The sequence below is a fragment of the Mustela lutreola genome, chromosome 13, assembly GCF_030435805.1.
Source record: "Mustela lutreola isolate mMusLut2 chromosome 13, mMusLut2.pri, whole genome shotgun sequence".
In the NCBI taxonomy this organism is placed as follows: Eukaryota; Metazoa; Chordata; class Mammalia; order Carnivora; family Mustelidae; genus Mustela; species Mustela lutreola.
The window spans coordinates 80,097,169-80,122,414 of record NC_081302.1 but is presented as its reverse complement, the minus strand read 5'-3'; the positions used below and the strand labels follow the sequence as shown (position 1 = coordinate 80,122,414).

The following is a 25,246-nucleotide window of genomic DNA, read 5'->3' as shown; positions in this document are numbered from 1 at the left end:
GGCTATGCTTTTTTGTTTGATTATAATCTCTTTTTGTTGTTGTTGTAGAAACGGGATATTTATGATATGTGTTTTTTTTTTTTTTAAGTACCAAGGATCTTTATTCTCAGACCTAATGTTGAACCTGTGACTGCAGATAACATGTCACTATTTCGAGAACACCTTCATTCTTTCCAAGTCTTCAGCCATAAGGTTATACCTTATTCTCATCATAACAAGATAAATGAATGAGATTGAAGGAGGATTAAGGAGATACACTGAAGATAAAAGCAAAGGGGAACAAACATTTTACAAGTTTATCATCCCAGTTACCCTAAAGGTTAAGTTTCAGATTTACAAGAGTAATGACAGAACAGCATGATTTCAGTGAAAACCAACACAAGTTAGATCTTTAAAAAAAAAAAAGGGGTGGGGGTGGGAGAATCAGTTCAGAAATACTAAGTCAGGCAAGCATGCAAACTTCAGAGTATAAAAAATGCAAGGCCTGGTTGTCCAAACAAATATATCCCTCAGGAGATGGTGGTGCTTAACGGAAACAAATGAATTAAAAGCTGAAAGGGACACTTCTCTGAATTAGCAGACCAATTCCCTCATTTTTTAAGTGAGGAAAGAGGGTAGACAGTAATTAGTGAGGCTCACATGGCTAGAAAAAGGATGTACATAAATTTAATTCCCGGTGCTATTTACTACATACATCTAAAATACGATAAATATCCAGAACACATTAAGCCCACCGATTAAAATGACAAATACACGGGGAGGAGGTGAATTAATACAGCACAGCAGCACTTCTCACATCCTATTTAAGAGATTAAAAGGAAAAAAATAATCTCTCAAAGATTTTAATGCTCAGTTTTGATAGACTCCATCCAATTCTTTAATGTAGAGCAAATGTACGAGCTTAAAAAGAACGTGCATTCTTCAGCTTTCTCCTATACTTTTTCGGCCTATCTTTCAAAACTAAGCACTGAGTATTTTTAACCTAAGTAATGTGATGTTATATGTACACTTTAATTGCACGTTTTAGGAATAAAATCCATGATATTTTGGTAAATCAGTATATTTATAAAATGGACCGCATAGTGTATCAAAATACACTTTTCACTGGGAAAAATAAATAAAACAGGCGAATGGATCTACACAAAGTAAAAATTAACTTTGGTAGATTTCAGTGTAGGACAGTCCGTAACAAGCCTATTTGCCCTTTTCCCCCCAGAGCTGCTCAGCTTCCAACTTCAGATTTTAAAAATATTTTTAATTGAGATTATGTTGACATGTTCTCATTCCACATCATCTTCAGCCAAGCTCTGAGCACTTACAATTCTCTGACTAATTGTTGGAAGCTTGGTCAGAAGCATCTGGAACACTGGTGGTGGGAGAGTCTGCTGTAACACTTGCAGCAACTGCTGTGGCTGTCCACACACAGCAACTGCATTTGTCAGATGGTCTACACCTTTCTCATATTCGCCTTGGGCTAGCAACTCTTCCCCAAGTTGTATTTCTTCAAGGAAGAATCTCTGAACAGCTTGGGCATCTTTAAGGTCAGGTAACTTGCAAAGTCCGGCTCTCTCCTTGGCAAGCTTTTGTTTCTTTCTTCGTTCTCGAAGCCTGTTCTCGAAGTTGGGGTCACTCGGCCTCTTGCGGCCGAAGCAGATGCAGTAACCGCTGCAGAGAGCCCCGCAGACGCCGGCGGCGCCGGCGCGGTTCCGGCCACCACCTTCCCACGGCCCAGAGGCAGGAGCGAGCGCGGCGGCGGCGGGGCCGGCGAAGAAGCTGTGGGCCGGGAAGCCGCGACCACGCCGCTGCGACCGGCCGCTCGCCGCGGGAGACGCGGAAAGCTGCTCTCTGTGTTTTAAGTGATTGTTCGGTAAAGTCCGTTCTTTGTTGTGTGGGCACTGAAGTCTCTGTTCTGGTGCCTTAGCAGTCAGCCAGTGATTGATGGGAGGTTGAACGAAGAAGTCTCTCAACCTTTGCTGAGGGGCTTGGTATATTTGTCGGGGCGTTCCCTCAGTGCTCCACCGGGCAGTTCACAACCCTGCCTTGGCCTTAGCCTTCACTTTCTGCTTGCACAGAGTCTCAAAGTCAGCCAGAAATGAGAGCTCAGAGCCTTCTCAAGTCTTTCATGGTCATGCACTAAGCTCTTTGCATGTACATGAGCCTCTAGAATCCCAGGAATATGTTGAAGTTTTTCAGGGTTCCATGTGGACATCTTAATTCTTCAATTTTCCCTTTAATTTGTGTTTGTTTGATCAGCCTCTCATCAGCCCCAAGCGTTAAAGTTCCCTCCAACAGCTTCAGTGCTAACTAATTGCCACTGATTTTCTTTCGTAAGCGCTCCAAAGTAACACTGTTTGCACAGAGGCAGCTCTTGAGTCATGAAATAAAATGCCTTGAAAATGGAATCGTTTGGTGAGATGCTAGATAGGCAAATATTGACAGTTCTTTAGGTATGGACATTTCAGGGAATTCTAAACCTACCCTAATCCTATATGTATTGATAGGCTGCGAGTTTAGCCAGCTACCAGAGTGGTGAGGCTCTTTGTTTTCATTGCTACTCCAGAACCTGATAGGGGAATGGGATTAAGAGAAAAATGAGATAACTAACTGAAGTCAATTTGCAGAGTTTGGAAAAAGATGATTTTGACAGTTTTGCCATTGTTGCTATTGCTTTTACTCCACCATTCCAAACATTAAGCTCTACTTTTTAAAAGACAAATACCATATGATTCCACTTATATGTAGAATTTAAACAACAAAATGAATAAACAAACAAAAAGCAGAATCAGACCTATAAATACAGAAAACAAACTGATGGTGGCCAGAAGGGAAGGGCTGGGGGTGGGGCGGGATGAACAAACCGCGAAGGAGCGAGAGAAATACAGGCTTCCGGTTATGGAGTGAGTAAGTCATGGGAATAAAAGGTACAGTGTAGGGAATATAATCAATGATATTGTAATAGCAATGTATGGGGACAGATAGCAGCTATACTTGTGGTATGGAAAGCATAATGTATACAGTTGTTGAATTACTATACTATTTTCACCTGAAACTAATGTAATGTGTATCCACTATAGTGAAATTTAAAAAAATAAAAAGCAATTCAAATAGTAGAAATAGAACAAAAAAGTGTTGTAAATAAGGTTTCTACCCTAAACACCTCGACCCTGGATCCCAAACAGAATATTTTTTTAAAGATTGTGTATTTATTTATTAGAGAGAGACAGCAAGAGAGTTAACACAAGCAGGGGGAACGAGAGAGAGAGAGAGAAGCAGAGAAGCAGGCTTTCTGCTGAGCAGGGAGCCCATTGCAGAGTTTGATCCCAGGCCCCGGTATCATGACCTAAGCCGAAGGCAGATGCTTAACGACTGAGCCACCCAGGTACTCCCAGAATATCAACTAGTGTTAACAGCTACTGTGTGTCTTTCATAAATACATGCCTAGAGAAGCATGTATATAGAGAGACAAAAGATCTGTATTTCCTTTTATACATATAGAAATATACTGTACTCTCTATTATTCACCATTTTTTTTAACTTGGTAATTTACCTTAGATATTGCTACATAGAGCTATTTCAGTTTGTTGTTGTGGTTGTTTGGTATTGTAAGATGAATAGGGCATTATTTACACATTTTCTAGTAACAGACACTTGGTTTGGTCTACTATTTTGTTATTTCAAACAATGATGGGATGAACACCATGGCATTTACATCTCTTTGACCATGTGTGCTATTACTGAACGATAAGTTCCTAACTAGGAAATGTAAGGTGTGTTTGTTTTCAGATATTGATGGATGTTGGAAAATTGCCTCCAATGATGTTTCATCAGTTTATGCTTCTGTTTGTGGTAAAGGAGAATGCTGTTTCTCCTCATTGCCACATTGGATTATCAAGTATGTTTTGCCAATTTCAAAGATGAAAATTTCTCCTTATTGTTTTACTTCTCTTCTCTTATAATACCTTCTCATATATTTCATATATTCATATGTTTGTGAGTCTTCTTCGCTTCACACACAGCACCTCTTTTCATATCCTTCTCTCATTTTTTTATTGAGTTTTAATTTGTAATGCTCTTTGTGAGTTAGAGTCGTTGGACTTTTGGTCTGTTTTACATATTACAAATATTCTTTTCTCTAGCTGATTAGTGGTCACATGGTGTGGTTTACAGTACTTTTTTCTTTGTTAATTTTTTTTTTAAGCAGTCAATCAGATTTCCCAGTCTTCTTCCTACCTGTATGTCTTGCTTAGAAGGGCATTTGTTTCTTCTCAGTTCATAAAAATTCATCTCTTATTTCTTCCAGGAACTTATTGTTCCATTTCGTTATTTATTTGGGTGGCTTATTGTTTGTGAGGGCTAACCAGTTGTCTCTGCATCATTCCTCTCTGATTTAAAACGCCACTCTTGGGGTGCCTGGGTGGCTCAGTGGGTTAAAGCCTCTGCCTTCGGCTCGGGTCATGATCCCAGCATCCTGGGATCGAGCCTCACATCGGGTTCTCTGCTCAGCAGGGAGCCTGCTTCCTCCTCTCTCTCTGCCTGCCTCTCTGCTTACTTGTGGTCTCTGTCTGTCAAGTAAATAAATAAAATCTTTAAAAAAAATAAATAAAACGCCACTCTTCTTAGGTACTAAATTCCTTTATGTAGAGAGAATATTTATGGACTCTCTATTCTTTTCCATTGATTTCTTTGCCAACATTTTAATGGGTATTTTTCCATATGACCTTTAGAATCAGCTTGTCTATTTCTATTTCTCTGTTGAGGAAAAATTTACGTTGTTACTTTTGTTAAAATTACATTAAAACGGGTGCCTGGGTGGCTCAGTGGTTTAAAGCCTCTGCCTTTGGCTCAGGTCATGATCCCAGGGTCCTGGGATCAAGCTGAGCATCTGGCTCTCTGCTCAGCGGGGAGCCTGCTTCCCTTCGTCTCTCTCTGCCTTCTTCTCTGCCTAATTGTGATCTCTGTCAAATAAATAAATAAATAAATCTTTAAAAAAAATGACATTAAAACAGGAATCTCAGATTTTTGCACCTATCAGTCAGAATCTTGCGGAAAGCTTGCTAAAACATAGTTTGTGGGGCCTCACCTTCAGAGTTTCTAATTCACTGAGTCTGAGTTGAGGCTTGGAATTTGTGTATCCTAAAATTCAAAGGGTGATGTTGATGCTGCTGGTCTGGGACAACTCTACTTCCGTGAAGTAAAAATGTATTCATTTTAAGAGAGTTGTTATCCTTCCAATATTCATTCTAACAGCAAGGTATGTTATTCCATTTATGTTCTATTTTCTTAGTAGAGTTTCAGTGTTTTCTTTATATTGATACAACTTATTGTTTTAAATTTATTCCTCTGCAGTTTCTTTTTTGTTGCATTGTAATAAAGGTTAGTTTAGGGGCACCTGGGTGGCTCAGTGGGTTAAAGCCTCTGCCTTTGGCTCAGGTCATGATCCCAGGGTCCTGGGATCAAGCTGGGCATCTGGCTCTCTGCTCAGCGGGGAGCCTGCTTCACTTCTTCTCTTCTCTGCCTGCCTCTCTGCCTACTTGTGATGTCTGTCAAATAAATAAATAAAATCTTAAAAAAAAAAGAGTACTAGAAACATAAAGTTTAAAAAATTAAAGGTTAGTATATAATTATTATTTAATAATTATTTAGCAATTTTTGAATTATTATTTTAAATATTTATGGTTAGCAAGTCTTCCCTGTTCAACTTATTACAATGGAAGTGGGAATAATATTAGGTTACTTTCTGAGAATTTGGAGGACATATTAGGGAAAGAGAGGAAGGTGAGCTTTTTTTTTTTTAAAAGATTTTATTTATTTATTTGACAGACAGAAATCACCAATAGGCAGAGAGGCAAGCAAAGAGAGAGGGGGAAGTAGGCTCCCCGCTGAGCAGAGAGCCCAATGCGGGGCTCGATCCCAGGACCCTGAGATCATGACCTGAGCTGAAGGCAGAGGCTTTAACCCACTGAGCCACCCAGGCGCCCCAAGGAAGGTGAGCTTTGATAAGAAAATGTTAATAAAACTTTTTCCACTCGTGGCTTAAAAAATGTTTCCTTCATGTGATTCTAGGGCTGGAAAAATTAGTTGGAATAATTAGTTTTTCTAAAGTATAGAAAAAGCTCTGAAAACCCGCAGGCTTCACTAACATGTATGAGGAATCACTAATATCAAAGATGGGTTACATTCAGATAGCTTGAATTTTGGTCATATATGTAAATTAGAGTCCATGGACATTGCTAGGAAGGGTGAAAGTGTAACTTGCAAGGGCAAGGGGTGAAGGGATGAATGAAGACTAACGAACAGATCCTTTAACTTTTATAGAAAGTAAGCACCTTTCCGGACCATAGCATATGCCCCTGTTTTATTGCCTAGACTGAGGATAGCTGAAGACTACTTTTAAGATCTGCAAGATAAATTTTGAAAATTCAGCCTAAATATTTCTGCAAACAGTATAATCCAAATTCGTATTTCCCAATCAGCCTAGTATCTTTTTCCCTCTCCTTCTATTGGTTAAAAAAAAAATAAAAAGAAATGGAGAACACATGTTCTCCATCCTGTTCTCCAATAGTAGGAACATACTATGCTATAGGTGAGAATTTTCTTATTTACTGTGGTATTCAGAATACGAGTTCCCCAAAGGTGCCTATGTTCTGATCTGCAGAACCTGTGAGTATGTTACCTTACACAGCCTAAGGCGAATTACGGTTACAGATAGGGTCAAAGTTGCTAATCAGCTAACCTTAAGAGGGAGAGTATTCTAGATTATACAGGTGGGCCCAGTGTAATTACAGGGGTTCTTTAAGATTTTATTTATTTATTTGACACACAGAAATCACAAGTAGGCAGAGAGGCAGATCGAGAGAGAGGGAAGCAGGCTCCCTACTGAGAAGAAAGCCCGATGCGGGCCTCGATCCCAGGACCCTGAGATCATGACCTGAGCCAAAGGCAGAGGCTTTAAACCACTGAGCCACCAGGCGCCCAATTACAGGGGTTCTTAAAAGAGCAAGAGGAGTGCAGGAAAGAAGGTGAAATATATTTCATGTGATAAAGACTCATTTTGCTCTTGTGGCTTTAAAAATGGAGGAAAGGAAGCATAAGCCAAGGAAGATGTGCCATCTCAAGAATCTGGAAAAGGAAGGTTCCCCCAAAGAGCCCATAGAAAGGAATGCAGCTGTCCCCAGCCTTAACTCAGTGAGACCTATACAAGGTTACTTGACCCTATACAACAACAAGGTAATAAAAAGCATTGTTTTAAAGTATGAATTTATGGTAATTTGGTAACAAATAGGAAATTAATGCAATTATTAAACTATTATGACAGAGTACTCACGAATACTGATGCTTCCTTTTTTTTTTTCTTAAATTGTTAGCATTTGTCCAAATATCTAAAAGGTTAACTTTTTTTTTCCCCAATTAACAGCAAATTTTTGGAAGTTGAATATCTCAGAGTTCATTTAGGGCAATACTTATCCGGAAATCTGGTCTATCTGCAAAGTGACTAAGGACCTCATTGGCATATCACCCTGGAAAACAGCTGAGTCAGAATTAAGATTAAGAGCTTTGGAGTTGGAGGCTCAGAGACCTAAAACCTCTGCTAGGACTGAATATGTGACATTGGATAAGTTATTTACTCTCTCCTCTTTTTTCTTATACTAGAACTTAAATCATAAGGTTATGGTGAGGATTACCTGAGAGGATATATGTATAGCACTTAGCATGATTCTAGCCCATAGGCAAAAAAAAAAAAATCATAAAATGAAGACACAGATTCTCAAAAAAAAAAAAAAAAAAAACCGTAGTGCCTTTCATCATAAAAGCAAAAAAATCTAAACGACTCAACTGTTCCCAAAGGCATAAATACAGCAATTGACATTCATAATGGCATTCATAAATGATCAAGTATAAGGTTTTTTAACAATTCTTTTAAAGATCTTTAAAATATGTGACTGTTGGTATTTAAAGTGGCAAGATCTTTGTACCTCAAAAATTTATGCATGTGGAATTTACACCAAGAGTGTCATATGAACAAAACATTTTATAAGGTATATTTTTACTAGGACTCAAACCTTAGCTCCTCCACTTTTTGTTCATCTGTAACATATGAGACACTTCATCTTACTTAGCCTAAGTTTTCTTCTATAAAATTTGGATAATAGGAGAGGTACTTGGTAATGTGGTTGGGAAGATTAGCGATAGTACATTTGAATCACCCCCTTGAATATACCTATAAGTGATTGTTCCATAAGTGGTGGTTATTCGTCATTGTTACTTTGTGATCCTCTAAAACTGCATTGACTAAAGTCAGTAGTAACCTAATTATGAATACTCTGGGTCTTTCTCTTCCTTTATTATAGTTTGTCTTACACTGGATACTACTGAACCTCTTCAAATTCTCTCCTTTCTCCTTTTCTGGCATTGTTCTTAGCCTTTTTTTTCCCCCCCAGGTTATTTATTTATTTATTTATTTGACAGACAGAGATCACAACTAGGCAGAGAGGCAGGCAGGGAGAGAGGAAGGAAATCAGGCTCTCCGCTGAGCAGAGAGCCCAATGCGGGGCTCCATCCCAGGACCCTGGGATCATGACCTGAGCCGAAGGCAGAGGCTTTAACCCACTGGAATCATGACCTCAGCCGAAGGCAGAGGCTTTAACCCACTGAGTCACCCAGGCTCCCCTTTTGCTTATTCTTCTTCCTTTGCCCAAACCTTAAATATTGTTGTTTCCCAATTTCTATAGCTTTTTAAATTTTTCTTTTTCCCGTGCACATTGTTTGTGAGTATGATAATGCTTCTTATACTAGCTGAAACCTTTTCCCGGAGCACCAGTTGTATTGCTCAGAGACCTCTTTCTTTTTTAAAGTGAGAGAAAGGAATGCATTTTCTTTTCGAGTTTGCTTCATTTATAGCCTTAAGTATTTATATGGTATGTGGGTATGCATTTGTATTGTGACTTTAACCCAAAAACATTAATTAGGTGGGTCTTTTCCAAATCTTTAATCTCTACTAATCTACTAATGGTTGAAAAATGGTACCTGTAACTGTGATGGGCATGTCTTTGGAATTAGTTAAACACATTTGCAAGTTTCTGAACCATTTACTTGTTTTTCTGGGCACTACTTTATATCCTTTGTTCCTTTGCTTCTTTCTTTCCTCCATCCTTCCTTCCTCCTCCCGTCGTCCGTCCGCCCCTCCCTTCCCCCCTTTCTTTCTTTTTTTAAATTTCAAGTTAGGTAACATAGAGTGTGGCTCTGCTTTCAAGAACAGAATCCAGTTATTCATCAGCTGCATACAACACCGAGTTCACATTCAAACCAGTGTCCTCCATAATGTCCATCACCCATCGAGCCCATTTTCCCACCCACCTCCCCTTCAGCAACTGTCAGCTTCTTGTCTACATTAAAGAGTCTCTTGTGGTTTGCCTCCCTCTCTGTTTTTTATCTTATTTTATTTTTCCTTCCCTTCCTCTTTGTTTATCTGTTTTTCTGAAATTGCACATATGAGTGAAATCACAGAGTATTGGTCCTTCTCTGACTGACTTATTTCACATAATGCCCTCTAGTCCCATCCATATCATTGCAAGTGGCAAGATTTCATTCATTCTGATACCAAGTAGTATTCCATTGTACATATACCACATCTTCTTTATCCATTCATCTGTTAATGGACATCTGGGCTCTTTCCATAATTTGGCTATTATTGATAGTACTGCTATAAACGTGGGGTGCATGTGCCCCTTCAAATCAGAATTTTTGTATCCTTTGGATAAATAACTAATAATACAATTGCTGGGTCATAGGGTAGCTCGCATTTTAACTTTCTGAGGAAAATCCATACTGTTTTCCAGAGTGGATCACCAATTTGCCTTTTAACTAACAGTACAAGAAGGTTCCCCTTTCTCTGCACCCTCACAAACACCTGTTGTTTCTGAGTTGGTAATTTTAACCATTCTGACAGGTGTGAAGTAGTATCTCATTTTGGTTTTGATTTGTATTTCCCTGATGATGCAAGATGTTGAGCCTCTTTTCATGTGTCTGTTAGCCATCTGAAAGTCTTTTTTGGACAAGGTTCTATTCAAGTCTTCTGCCCATTTCTTAACTGGATTATTTGTTTTTTGGGGTGTTGAGTTTGATAAGTTCTTTATAGATTTTGGATACTAGCCCATTATCTGATATGTCATTTGCAAAAACCTTCTCCCATTCCATCGGTTGCCTTTTGGTTTTGTTGATTGTTTCCTTCAGTGTGCAAAAGCTTTTTGTCTTGATGAGGTCCTGATAGTCCATCTTTGTTTTTGTTTCCCTTGCCTCCGGTGATATGTCTAGTAAGAAATTTCTATGGCCGAGGTCAAAGAGGTTGCTGCCTGTGTTCTTCTCTAGAATATTGATGGTTTCCTGTGTCACAGTTAGGTCTTTCATCCACTTTTAATTTATTTTTGTGTGTGGTGTAAGAAAGTAGTCTGGTGCCATTCTTCTGCCTGTCACTGTCCAGTTTTTTCCAACACCATTTTTTAAAGACAGTGTCTTTTTCCCATTGGATATTTTTTCCTGCTTTGTTGAAGATTAGTTGACCTTACACTTGTGGGTCCATTTCTGGTTTCTCTTTTCTGTTCCTTTGATCTATATGTCTGTTCTGTGCCAATACCATACTGTCTTAATGACTGCAGATTCGTAATAGAGCTTAAAGTCCGGAATTGTGATGCCTCCAGCGTTTCTTTTTCTTTTTTTTTTTTTTCTACATCACTTTAGTTATTTAGAGTTTTGTCTGGTTCCATACAAATTTTATAGTTGTTCGTTCTAGCTCTGTGAAAAATGCTGGTGTTATTTTTGATAGGGATTGCATTGAATATGTAGATTGCTTTGGGTGGAATAGACCATTTAACAATAGTATTTTTTTTCTTGCAATCCATGACATGGAATGTTTTTCCATTCCTTTGTGCCTTCTTCAGTTTCTTTTATATGTGTTCTCTAGCTTTCACGGTACAGAACTTTTATTTCTCTGGTTAGGTTTATTTCTAGGTATCTTATTGTCTTTGATGTAATTGTAAATGGGATTGATTCCTTGATCTCTCTTTCTGCTGTTTTATTATAATTGGTGTATAGAAATGCAGCAGATTTCTGAATGTCCATTTTGTATCCTGTGACTTTGCTGAATTCACATATCAGTTCTAGCAATTTGTTTTCTACATAAAGTATCATGTTGTCTGAGAAGAGTGAAAGTTTGACTTCTTCTGTGCTAATTTGGATGTTTTTTATTTCTTCTTGTTGTCTGATTGCTGAGGCTAGGATTTTCAGGACTGTGTTGAACAATAACAGTAAGAGTGGACATCCCTATCATGTTCCTGACCTTAGGGGTAAAGCTCTCAGTTTTCCCCATTGAAGATCATATTAGCTCTTAGTCTTTTGTATACAGCCTTTATGATGTTGAGGTATGTTCTTCTATCCCTACATTCTTGAGGGTTTTTTTCGAGGACGATGCTGTACTTTTTTCAAATGCTTTTCTGCGTCTGTTGAGAGGATCATATGATTCTTATCCTTTTATTAATGTGGTGTATCGTGTTGATTGACCTGCGGAAATTGAACCACCCCTGTAGCCCAGGAATAAATTGCACTTGATCTTGGTGAATAATCCTTTTAATTTACTGTTGAAATTGATTGGCTAGAATCATGTTGAGAATTTTTGCACATGATCATTGGCCATATTGGTCTGTAATTCTTTTTAATGAGGTGTTTGTCTGGTTTTGCAATCAAGGTGATGCTGGCCTCATAGAATGAGTTTGGAAGTTTTCCTTCCTTTTCTACTTTTTTAAACAGCTTCAGAGGAATAGGTATTAATTCTTCTTTAAATGTTTGGTAGAATTCCACTGGGAAGTCATCCAGCCCTGGACCTTGTGTTTTGGGTTATTTTTGATGATTGATTTAATTTCTTTGCTGGTTATGGGTCTGTTCAGATTTTCTATTCCTTCCTATTTCAGTTTTGGTAGTTTATATATTTCCATATATTTGGTAGTTTATATATTTTGGCATATAATTGCTTATAAGATTCTCCTGTAATTATTTGAATTTCTTCATTGCTGGTTATGGGCTCTCCTGTTTCATTTGTGATTTTATTTATTAGTGTCCTTTCTCTTTTCTTTTTGGTAAGTCTGGCCTAGGGATTTAACAATTGTGTTAATTCTTTCAAAGAACCAGGTCCTACTTTCATTGATGTGTCCTAATTTTTTTTTTTTACTTGTATATCATTTATTTCTGCTCTAATCATAGTTATATCCCTTCTTCTGCTGATTCTGGGCTTAATTTGATGTTCTTTTTCCTGCTTCTTTAGGTGTAAGTTAAGGTTGTGTATTTGAGACTTTTCTTCTTGAGAAAGGCTTATATTGCGATAAAATTCCTTATAAATGCATTTGCTGCAGTTTTGGACTGTTGTGTTTTCATTTTCTTTTGCTTCCAATTTTTTTTAATTTCTTTAATTTCCTGCTTAACCCATTCATTCTTTAGTAGGATGTTCTTTTACCTCCATGCATTTGTGGTCCTTCTAAATTTTTTCTTGTGGTTGACTTCAAGTTTCCTAGCACTGTGGTCTGAAAATATGTATGGTATGATCTCAGTCTTCCTGTGCTTGTTGAGGCCTGATTTGTGATCCAGTATGTGATCTCTTCTGGAGAATGTTCCATGTGCACTCAAAAAGAATATGTATTCTGCTGCTTCAGGATGGAATGCTCTGAATATGTCCCTTAAGTCCATCTGGTCCTGTGTGCCATTCAGTCATTATTTCCTTGTTGATCTCCTTAAGATGATCTGTCCATTGGAGTGAGTGAGGTGTCAAAGGCCCCTCCTACTATCATATTATTATCAATGAGTTCCTTTAAGATTGTTACTAATTGATTTATATATTTGGCTGCTCCCAAGTTGGAGGTATAAATATTTGTAACTGTTAGAGCTTGTTGGATAGACCCCTTTATTATAATACAGTACTCTTCTTCATCTCTTACTACAGTCTTTGGTTTAAAATATAGTTTTTCTGATGTAAGTATGGCTATTCCAGCTTTGTTATGATGTCCACTAGCATGATTCATTAGCACGGTGTCCATTAGCCTGGTCCTCCACCCCTCACTTTCAGTCTGGAGGTGTCAGTTGGTCTAAAATGAGTCTCTTGTAAGCAGCATCTTGGTGGGTTTTTTTTTTTTCTTTTTTAATCCATTCTGAAGCCGTGTGTATTTTGATTAGAGCATTGAGCCTATTTACATTCAGAGTAATTATTGATAGATAGGAATTTAGTGCCATTGTATTACTTGTAAAATCGCTGTTCCTGTAGATTGTCTGTGTTCCTTTTAAAAATGGTTTAAAAAGTTCCTGTCACTTTTGGTATCTATTTCCTGCTCTAAGAATCCCTTTTAGTATTACTTGCAGAGCTGGTTTAGTGTTCATGAACTCCTTTAGTTTTTGCTTATCTTGGAAACTCTTTATCTTTCCCTCCATTCTTAATGACAGCTTTGCTGCTTGGCTGTGTTATTTTTCCCAGTCAGCGTGTTGAATATATCATGCTGCTTATTTCTGGCCTGCTACGTTTTTGGGGACAGGTCTGCAGCTAACCTTATGTGTCCACCCTTGTAGGTTAAGGACCTTTTGCCCCTGGCTACTTTCAGAATTCTCACTTTATCTTTTTTGTTTTGTGAGTTTCACTCTAATATATCTTGGTGTTGACCTGTTCTGTTTGGGTTTTGAGGGGAGTTCTCTGTGACTCTTGGACATAAATGCCTGTTTCCTTCCCCCGATTAGGGAAATTGTCAGCTATAATTTGTTCAAATAAACTTTCTGCCCCATTTTCACACTTTTATTCTTCTGAGACTCCTGGGATACAGATAATATTGCACATTGTTGAATCACTAAATTCCCTAAGTTTGTATTCATGATGTTTTCTTTCCCTCTTCTTTTCAGCTTCGTTATTTTCCATAATTTTCACTATCACCTATTTGGTTCTCTGCCTCTTCCATCCTCATTGTGACTACATCCAGTTGGTTCTGCATCTCAGCTATAGCATTTTTATTTCAGCATGACTAGTTTTATCTCTGCAGTGAGGATTTCTCTGGTCTCTTCTATGCTGCTTTGAAGCCCAGGTAGTATTCTTATGACTGTCATTCTAAATTCTTGTTCAGATATATTGATTACATCTGTTTTGAGAAATCCCTGGCTGTGATTTCTTCTGCTATTTCTTTTAGGGAGAATCCCTCTGTCTTGTCATTATGTCTAGGTTTCTGTCTTTTGCATGTCATGAAAGAATGTTAGGTTTCCTGCTCCTGAGAGGAATACTATATTAAGAAGGGGTCACACACTGTCCAGGGTCTTGCACTTCAGGAAGTGTTTCTGTTGTATGCTGTGTGCACTCTGATGTAGTGTTTTGGCTGCCCTTTTCCATAGGTCAGTTTGCTCAGACTTCCTCCTTGCTTGCAGTGGGAGGTGGTTGAACCTTTCACTAGGTGTGCTTTGATTTGTTTGTTGAGATAAGCCTAATTTAAAAAAAAATTAAAAAAAAAGGGGGGCTGATCTAAGAAAAGAGAAAAGGAAAAGGAAGAAAAAACAGACAGACAAACAACTATAACCCTGATTCCAAATAATGAGAAAGAAGGAAGGAAAAGGGGGGGAATCAACAACAACAAAAAAAGGCTGATCCTACAAAGGAAAAAAAGAAACAAACCAACAAATAAACACAAAACTATAAGCCTAATGCCAAAGGAAGAAGAAAATAAAGAATAAAGAAATAAAATAATTCTTAAGAAAAGAAAACCTGGTCCTATTTCCACCAGGACTGAAGCTGATGCTTTAGAGCACTCTGTGATTAGTAGACCTGGTACATGTGGGGCAGCGTATGTTGTTCTGAGGGAGAGGCCCCCTGTGCTGGTTCACAGTCAGACCTGCCTTAGGAAACTTGCCCCTGTTGGGTGCACAAGGGCAGGGTTTGGTGTAAGGGACTCCAGCCTCCCCTGGAGGTTCTGATTCTCTCTTAAGTCCAACCATGGTGGTGGGGGGAAGGGAATGTGTGGAAGATCCTATCACCCCACCATCTCAACCTGGGGGAAAACTCACAGCTGCTACTGTTTAGGAGGCCCTGATAAAAAAGTGAACAACTTCTTCTCCTGTGTTCCAGGCTTTCATCATATCACTGCACCTCAACTTCCCTGTGCCTGGCCATCTGCACACGCTATGCCACAGTTATGTGTTTTATCTTTGTCCCATGGCTGGTATTGAAAACTCCAAATCTTAAAGGACCCAGCAAGGTGTGGGCCTGCTTCTCTCCCTAGGAGGAGAGGCTTGCAGCTTGCCCAGCACCATTCTGTCCCATAAAGGCAGTCACACAGAGTGGAGTCTGTTGGGCCCCACAGTGGAAAGATGTGACCAGCATATCTGCCCTCTACACATGCTTCTGTCCCCTGCTGCTAAACAGCCACTCAGTGGCTCCTAGGGGGCCTTTTGTCCACAGAAAAGCAAAATCCCTCTTCCACATGTACTCCAGGAGGGGGAGTGATTTCTCTCAGTGCCATTCAGGGGATCCCCTCACCCCAGCATATTGCAGGAACCCTATATGCTGTTCTTTCTCCTGCCCTCTCCCTCTCTCCCTGGCTTCACTCTACACAAATGGCTCCCTCCCTTTCCCAGCACCACAGCTTTTCTCTCCCCTAGTTCATAGCTCCAAACCTCACATCTGCCACTTTCCCTCCAGTTACGCAGATTATTTTCTTAATCCTCAAATCTATTTCCTAGTTGTTCAAAATGATTTGATGTTGAGCTCCTCTGTTTGAGGGATAAAGCAAACCCAGGGTCCCCCTGCTACTCTTCCAATTTTGTCTTTCTTCTCAGTGACCTCTTCTAATTGAGCATATTTAAAAGTGCACATAATCATTTTCTGCATACTTTTTCCCCACTCTGTACCGATGTTGATGCTACTGTTAATTCACTTGTTCAATCACTAATTAAACATATATTGAATGCCTACTATGTCCTAGGCCCTGAGGGTACAGTAGTGAAGTAAACAAATTAACAACTATTTACCCCTCAGGGAACACATCTGTAGTGGAAAAGACAAAGCAAATGAATCTGTTGTGTGTCTGATATAAATTCTGTGGGGAAAAATAGAGGAGGAAAGAGGACTAAGGAGAGCCAAGATGTGGATAGGGTTATGATTCTAAGTGGGATGCTCAGGGAAGCCATCACTATACAGTTACCATTTGAGCAAAGATCTGAGGAGGTGAGGGAGTAAGCCATGGGGACATTTGGGGAATATTTTTCCAGGATGAAGGAACAGCAGTCGCCCATTGTGAAGCAAGAGTAAGTCTCGCATTTTGGGAAAACTGAGGTAGGAGCAATAGGAGAGAGGTCAGAGAGAGAGAGTTTATAGGCAACCATGGTTGTGTTGTCCTACCTATTTTCTTAAAAATTGGTAACTATCCTTCACTACTTAATCTTTTTCCTTTTTTTCTTTCCCCTTTAACTCTGGCAAGTCACCAAGTTTTAGTGATCCTAACCCTCTTCAGTTCAGACCTTTATCATTGGTCACCCAATTGATCTACTGCTAGCTGCACACTTGATATTCAGCACCCATTCAGGAGCTTATTTTCAAACACTGTCTGCATTGCAGGGCTGCACTAGGTATTGTAGATACACAGGCCATCAAGCTTGCCCTTAGAAAATTCACAGTATCTGGAGAGAAAATCAACAGGCAGTTGGTCACGTGACAGTGAAGTAAGTGCTTTGAGAAGGGAAGTACAAGCAGACTAAGTACCACATGGTAGATGGGTAGCTCCAATTTTTGAGGGTTAGTGCAAGCTTTCCAACAGAAATTATCTTCCTGTTAAGCTCTAAAAGATAAGTTGAAGAGTTAGACCCTCAAAATGAAAAGAAAGAATTTCCAAGCAAAGGGACCACTTGTACAAAAGCCCAGAAAAGAGAACCGAATGTGGTTTAGTGTTACCAGATAGAGGACAGAAGAGGATGACTCAAAATCAAGCTGGAGAAATACAAAGGAGCCAGATCATGTATGATCTCTAGAGGCCCTTTTAGGGTGTTTGGTTAATCCATCTGTTACCAACATCATCAGTTTCAAACTTGAATATAATACATACTTTATCTCCGAGAACTGAAACCCACCAATGATTCCTTACTGGCTTTCTGCTGAATTCAAACTGTAACAGGCACACGTGAGGTTCTTTAATCTGCCTTTGCCTCTTCAGCCTCAGGTCCCACAGGCCCCACTCTTACTTTATACACCAGCAGTGCGGGACAGCTTATAATTACATGCCAGGAGGGAGAAGTCTCCAGGACCTACCAAATGCTTGGAATGCTCTTTGGCCCTTCCCAATCTCGTGAATTCATGTTTATCTTTCAAAAATAATCTCAGAGGTCATCGCTTTTTTTTTTTTTTTAATATTTATTTATTTGAGTCAGAGTGAGTGAGCCTGAGCAGAGGGGCAGAAGGAGAGGGAAAGAAAAACTCAAGCAGACTCTTCACTTAGTGCAGAGTCTGACACAGGACTCCATCCGTCAACCCCAAGACCATGAGCTGACCTGCAAACAGGAGGTGGGTATTCAACTGACTGTGCCATCCAGGTGCCCCTCAGAAGTCATCTTCTATAAGAATCTTCCCCAGAAAATTCAAACGAAGTTAATCCTTTACTCTTCCATGCTACCACCCCACTTCTGTGTGATCTTTTCATTGCAATCACCTTCATCTGTAACAGGGTGTTTATATATTAAACTTCTCCACTGGTTTGAGCTCTTTGAGGGTCTCTGGGTTTGGTTTTGTCCGTGTATCCTTAGCCTGACAGTTAGCCACACTTAATAAGGCTCGGTTAATTTACACTAAAGAACAATGAGAATTATCTATAGGAAAGAATGAACACTAATTTATAGCTCATTTAAGTCACACAATTGTGATAGAGCTCAGCACATCTTAGCAAAGGAATCACAGACTTTTTTTTAATTCTTAAATTCAGTTCAGTTAGCATATACTGTATTACTAATTTTAGGAGTAGGATTTAATGACTCATCAGTTGCATATAGCACCCAGTGCTCATTATATCAGGTTATGTCCTTAATGCCAATCACCCAATTACCCCTTCCCCCCACCAACCTCCCATCCAGCAACCTTCAGTTTCTTTTCTAGAGTTCAGCCTTTCTTATGGTCTGCCTCCTTCTCCATTTTCATTTTGTTTTATTTTTCCTTCCCTTCCCTTATGTTAATCTGTTTTGTTTCTTAGATTGCACATATGAGTGAAATCATATAGTATTTGTCTTTCTCTGACTTACTTCACTTAGGATAATACACTGTAGTTCCATCCATTGCAAAAGGCAAGATTTCATTCTTTTTGATGGGTGAGTGATATTCCATATAACACATGCACACACACATAACAAATCTTTATCCATTCATCTGTTGATAGACATCTGGGCTCTTTCCATATTTTGGCTATTGTAGGTATGGCTGCTACAAACACTGGGGTGCAGGTGCTCCTTCAAACCACCATGTTTGTATCCTTTGGTTAGATACCTAGTAGTGCAATTTCTGGGTCATAGGGTAACTCTCTTTTTAAATTTTTGAGGAACCTGGGCGCCTGGGTGGCTCAGTGGGTTAAGCCGCTGCCTTCGGCTCAGGTCATGATCTCAGGGTCCCGCATCGGGCTCTCTGCTCAGCAGGGAGCCTGCTTCCTTCTCTCTCTCTCTCTCTGCCTGCCTCTCAGTGTACTTGTGATTTCTCTCTGTCAAATAAACAAATAAAATCTTAAAAAAAAATAAATTTTTGAGGAACCTCTATACTGTTTTCCGGAGTAGCTCTACCAGTTTGCATTCCCACCAGCACTGTAAGAAGGTTCCCTTTTCTCTGCATCCTCACCAACATTTGTTGTTTCCTAAGTTGTTTATTTTAGCTATTCTGTCTGGTGTGAGGTGGTATCTTGTGGTGGTCTTGATTTGTATTTCCCCGTTGGTGAGAAATGAGCATTTTTTCATGTGTCTGTTGGCCATTTGTATGTCTTCTTTGGAGAAACATTCATGTCTTCTGCCCATTTCTTGACTGGAATTTTTGTTTGTTGGGTTTGAGTTTGGTAGGTTCTTTATAGATTTTGGATACTAGCCCTTTATTTGATATGTCATTTGCAAATACCTTCTTCCATTCCATAGATTGCCTTTTAGTTTTGTTGACTATATCCTTTGCCATGCAAAAGCTTTTTATCTTGATGAAGTCCCAGTAGTTCATTTTTGCTTTTGTTTCTCTTGCCTTTGGAGATGTGTCAATCATCCAGAGTTTTGTCTTCTCTTAGTCTCTCAGTTCTCTCATCTGCTAAATGAGGATGAAAATACCTATACCCTAAGATTTCAGTGGTGATGAGATTTGGAACATATATGACATAAACTAGAGACTTAGTTAGATGTTCATGATCCGGTGAGATTTTTATGAGTTGGACAAAATGTTATTTTATGCCTTTCGGACCTGTAATCACTGTGATCACATTATTATAGATTGTCCCATTCAACATTAATAGGAGTCTAGGTATTATGGATTCTGAGCATCTGACTTATGAAGACATAACTAATGCTGTCTTTGTACTGTGCTCATGCTGTGTTCCTCTGGAGAGGAGGGCTTATTCCTTGAGCCTCCATGTTGCCTTTTTGCCAGTGGCCATTATCCATGACAAAAGGAAGACAGTTTCCCAGCCTCCAAACAAGGAACCTAGAAAATATTTTCTTATAAAAACTGTGCTATGAATTCGATTAATTCGTTATTAAGGTTTCCCCCCAAAGCTATTTTATTTTTAACATAAACAGTTGTGCATTTTTAAACATACAAATGTATTCACCATATTTTTATTGAAAATTGGTCTTTTTATTAAGGGGATCCAGACTAGTTTATCATCCTCCACATGTTGGTCTTTATTCTGAGCTAGCATTTCGAAGACTGAAACTTCCGTCGGTCAGTTCCATGTCCACACCAAAAGATTCTGTACCCAGAGGACTTGTAATGATGTAGTATTACATTGTTGCTTAAAAACTTTGTATGGATTGATGAAGACCTTTTCTCATATTATTTATATGTAGTTTTGGGGAAAGATGAAAAACAATAAAAACGGTAGAAGGGTAAAGGACTTTCAATTAGAGTGCTGGGTAATTTTCAAAAAGATTCATGTTCACTTCCCCTTTTTCATAATTTGCTTGATTTTAGAAGGTATGACTTTTAGAAAATAGGTCTATCTTTGAGATTGATGGTTGCTGTAAATTTTTAAAATTGTAGTAATTCAGATATATTTCATGTTAATGAAATTGGTAAGAATAGTCTAAGGCAGCATTCTTAATATATACTTATATACAAACATCTTTTCTTAACTGTTCTTAGTAAAAAAATGAATTAAAAGTAGAGAGGTACAGATTTGAAATATGTTCATGTTGGGATGTGGTGCAATGCTTATAATATCTCCTACAAATATGATTTATGTGAAAATGTGTTGTGGAGCTCAAATGAAAAGCTCTGCAAATTGGAAAAGTTAATATTTCAAAACTATTTGTGTTAAGGACATCTGAGAGGAAATGATGAGACCTGGATCCTAGCTTTTTTATCACTGACTATGACCTCTGGCAAGTCAACCTTTTAGCTCTGTTTTCTCTTCTTAAAAATGAAGGCAAGGTCTAGGAGAGTACTAAGTTTCCTTCCAGCTGTAAATTTCTGTTATTGTTACTAAATCTTGATATGAGAAATTAGTCATGCTATACATAAAATTGTTTTACTCAAGAATTATTAACAGCATGAAATTTAATATTATAAATTGGTCTTTTAAAAAATAAAAATTTGAGGTTTTTTTTCCTAAATATTTGTTGTTTTATACACTATATTTCTTTATCAGACTTACTCTTTCTGAGAAAGAAAAGAAAATATTCTTCTTCCTTTTTTTTTTTTTTGAAAATATTCTTCTGAGGTAAATCTCTTACTCTTCAGATTTCCTGCTGCCTCTCCCTCTGCCTACCTCCCACCCACCGCCAGCACCTTTCCCACGCATACACACTGAACGTAATCCTGACAACCGCACAACCCACAGAGTAATAGCAGAGGAACCCTGACAAATTCCAGGCACCACTCTCTGCAGTAGAAATAGACCTATACTTGGCAACTGTGTTGTGAAAATATAATTCAGAGGAAGTAAATACATGCACAATTGTCTCAAATAGTATGATTTATAGCCTTGCACAGTTTAGGGGAGAAATGGCATTTCTTCACTTACACACACACACACACATTTTAAACCTTTTTTCTCTATTCTCTGTAAAAAATAATGAACAAATTAGTTTCACATCTACAAATATTAGTTTTGGATACAGATACATAGTTTACATACACTTAGCTTTTTCACCATGTTTAGCTTTCAGAAGATTATCACTCTTGAATAAACCCACTTTAGTGGGCAGTAAGTGACCAAAAGTGCCCTTAGGCACTTAGCCCATAGGGCTCAAGTCTTAGCCTTCTAGTCTGTTGTAGCAGTCCAGAGACTGCAAGGGCTAATCCAGTTTACAGAGTCAAGATCCAGAAATAATAATCCATCAGACTTGCATTTCATTAACCAAAGGAGTTTTGGAATTATGGTGAAGCCAGGACCTGGACCTGAGCTCTCCTAGTTGCCACCTATCACCTGACCTTGAGAAACATAATTGCTATGGCACACTCCAAAGAAAAGACTTTGAGAGTCAAGTCAGACAAATACTGAGAGGAACCAGAAAAGCTTTAAAGATGAGAAAGAATTAAATCAGAAAAATTCTACTTAGGTTGGAGAAGCATTTCTTGGAGAAAGTGCTTGTGGATTCTCCAAATGACTTTAATCCATAGTTCATTTATTTTATAGCATATACCTTCAAGTTTCAATAGGAATGTACCCATTTACTAGTAAATAGTTTGATTATTTGAGATGATGTTTCACATCTCTTGTTCTGGTGGGTGTTTGTCCTTGCTGTGGTTTGGTACATTATAGGAATCATGAGGATACTTTCATTTTTCCTTTAATTTCTGGTTTATTAATTCTCTCATCAAAAATCTGCACAATCACCACAGATAAAGTCACTGCCAAGTGTTTCTCCTTCTGTTGTTGAATCTCCAGTTCACTTTTTGCCAGCACCAACATTGGCTTTGTAGTCCCCCTAACTTTCTTCATTCTGCTCTTGCATTACTTTCACTGTTTTCGTGAGGTCTTTTTCTTCTCATACATCCTCTGTCTTGCAACTCAATTTTTGGGTTCATTTTTCTTTGCATTATCCAAGTAATCCTAAGTCATACCAAAGTCAGTTGTCTTGGCACCACTGAAATGGGTTTTGAATCCAAATACAAAGATGACGTCTCTTGTGGTCTTATACATTTTGGCTAGTTTTTCCCAAACTTTTGTCTCCTGTTCTGCTGCCTTTCTGGAGTGAAGAACATCAATGACCATTTGTTTCCACTGAGATAGTATGATGGTGTGAACTTCCTGGTCCAGATAGTTATTGTGTCCTTCATGATAGTTAACCAATCTTCAAAAGCCAAGGAGGAAACCAAGATTATTTCTTCAAAGAGTTAAATCATGGGCTTATATTATTCCTTGAGCTTGTTTCCTAGTGTCTCAGTACCCAGCCTCCTGTTTTGTTAGCATTTTGAGTAGAGAAGTTATACACTATACACTATAAGAAACTGTACACCCAGAGAGGTAAGCAGAATAGTGAAATTGTGGCAAAAGGGCCATTTATATTTCTTACAGGACATAAAATTCAGAAGTTAAAATCTAGGGCCTAATGAATGGGGAGTCTAATGAGGTACTCTTCCTACATAAAGCCAGGGACATATAAAAATACAACCAACCCAAACCATAGAATACATCAGAAAATTTGCATTGACATTGAGAAATTGCCTGTCTTGGATATATCACAACCACAAAAAAGTTAATAGATGGATTTGCAACCTATATTCTTACTACCCAAAAAACTTCTCCCAAATGTCAAGCTGTGCATATAATTGAAAGTGTTTGCAATTAGTAGTGCCTAAGAATTTTATTACAGCAAATGCAAATTCTTTTTGATTGGACTGTCTCTCTACGATAGGTTTCAAATAATTCTCACAATTAGTTTTCAAAGGAAAATAATTCATCACAACAACATCAATAAAACTAGTACACAAGGAAACAATTCTCAAGAGATCATTGGCAGTTACAACCTGATGGCAATAAAAGATTTTATAATTATCAGGCTTTGTTTATAAAGCAACTGTTTCATTTCAAAAAATTAAAGCCCCTTAAAACATCTGCAGTGTATGGGAAAATGATTTTTGAATGATATAGAAAATATGAAGAAGAACCAAATGTAAGTTCTACACCTGAAATACAAAAATTGGAGTGGAAAACTCATTGGGTGAGTTTAACAGATGAGACAAATTAGAAAAAGAATTAGAAAACTGGAAGTTACTAAAAGAAGATTATACACAAAGAAAAGGAATACAGAGAGACAAAAAGATTATATGAAAAGAGGTTAAGAAAAATGAAGGATAGAATTAAAAGATCTAAAGCAAACTTGATCATAGTTTCACAAGAATAAGAGAGAAGGAGAGCAACTGGGGCAAAGATAATATTTGAAGAGACAATGCCTCATTTTTTTTTTTCAAAATGCATGCTAGACACCAATCCAAAAATAAAGCAACCAACGAATTCCAAGTATATTAAAAAGAAATCCAACTCTAGACACAGGCTAGTGAACTACAGGTTCACTATGGTGAATTCATTATGGCAACACCAAAGACAAAAATGGGGATTTTAAAACCATCTAGAATAGAAGTACAAATTACCTCCAGCAGATCAACAATTAAACTTATAGTAGACTTCTTATCAGCGATAGAAGCCATGGAAGATTGCAATGGTATCTTCCATATACAGAAAGAAACAACTGACAATCTCAAGTACTTTTCCCAGGGGCACCTGGCTGGCTCAGTCAGTGTGGCATAGGACACCTGATCTCAGGGTTGTAAGTTTGAGCCCCATGCTGGGTGCAGAGATTACTTGGGAAAAAAATTTTTTTCAAAAAATGAATATAAATAATAAATAAATAAAATACTTCTCCCAGGAAAAAATATCTTCCAGAAAATGAGAGTAGGGAGGAAAATTCATTTTTCCAACAAACAAACAAACAAAAAGATGGAGTGTGCCATGATCCATACTAAAGCAAATTTTAAATTTATACTTCAGAATAAGTAAAATGATCAGAGATGGAAGATCTAAGCTACAAAAGAAATGAAGATTTTTTTAAATGTAAAGAAATGAATAAATGTAAATAAACACTGGCTGCATAAAACAATAATACTCAAGTTTTATAAAATTGAGAAGCAATTTATATATATGAGTGAGGATTGAAATAAAGTATCTTAGGATCCTTGCATCATCTTGGTAGAAATTAGGAATGATAGTTAACTTTCATCTTAAAAAGTTGTGTGTAGGGACGCCTGGGGGGCTCAGTCAGTTAGAGCATCTGATTTTTTATTTTAGCTCAGGTTATGATCCTGGGTTGTGAGATCAATCCTGCTTAAGATTCTTTCTCTTTCCCATTTCCTCTGCCCCTTCCCATATATCCCCACCCTACTCTCTCCTTCTCTTTCTCTTTCTCAAAAAAGAAAAGAAAAGAAAAAGGCTGTTTATAGCTTTTAATTGCTAGGGAAACTGCTTTTAGAAATAACATATAAATTCCAATTGAATAGAAGATGAAAATGGAATTGTATTTGCCACAGCATAAAAATGATGTCAGATGTCAATGAACAAATTTAACAAAATACATGTAAGATATTTATAGAGAATGTTATAAAACTTCAAAATGGATGGATGAAAAGATATGTTGGGGTAGATCTATCTCAATTTCTCTCTCTCCCCCTGCCAACACACACACACACACACACACACACACACACACACACACACGAAGACCTCTTTTTTTTTCCACTTCTACATGTCTAAGTAACTTGTTATGGGACTCTTTCCTTTTTTTTTTTTTTTTCCGTTTTAGATAATCTTCATTTACTTACTTCAGTGAAGGTCAGAATTTCAGTATCTTACATCATAGGTACCTGCTCCCAGACTTACACCTATAAAGATATTCCTATAAAGGTATGCAGACACTTTACAGTGGAGAAGTTTGCTTAGTTAGCATGAATTCAGAGCAAGGGAAAAAATCATGTGGATAGGCTGTTCTCATTCAGCCAAAGTCTTGATGCATCTGTAAATCCTAT

General features: G+C 38.1%; 1 protein-coding gene across 1 annotated transcript; it reads right to left on the bottom strand.

The window, feature by feature from the left end:
• Positions 1-826: 826 nt before the first annotated feature.
• On the bottom strand, positions 827-22,136 carry LOC131813642 (mitochondrial import receptor subunit TOM20 homolog). Its single transcript, XM_059144002.1, has 2 exons — positions 22,002-22,136; positions 827-1,973 (listed from the first exon to the last, which is right to left on the bottom strand). The coding sequence occupies exons 1-2, from the start codon at positions 22,134-22,136 to the stop codon at positions 1,281-1,283; spliced, it is 828 nt and encodes a 275-aa protein (XP_058999985.1). The 3' UTR covers positions 827-1,280.
• Positions 22,137-25,246: the final 3,110 nt, after the last annotated feature.

Bases quoted from the DNA above. Each gene is read 5' to 3' on its own strand.
- LOC131813642 (XM_059144002.1), bottom strand. From the start codon at position 22,136: ATGTTGGTGCTGGCAAAAAGTGAACTGGAGATTCAACAACAGAAGGAG. The intron at 1,974-22,001 runs GTATCCTCATGA...CAAGCCCCTCAG, and splicing joins AAATTAAAGGAAAAATGAAA to CAAAGGTTGAGAGACTTCTT.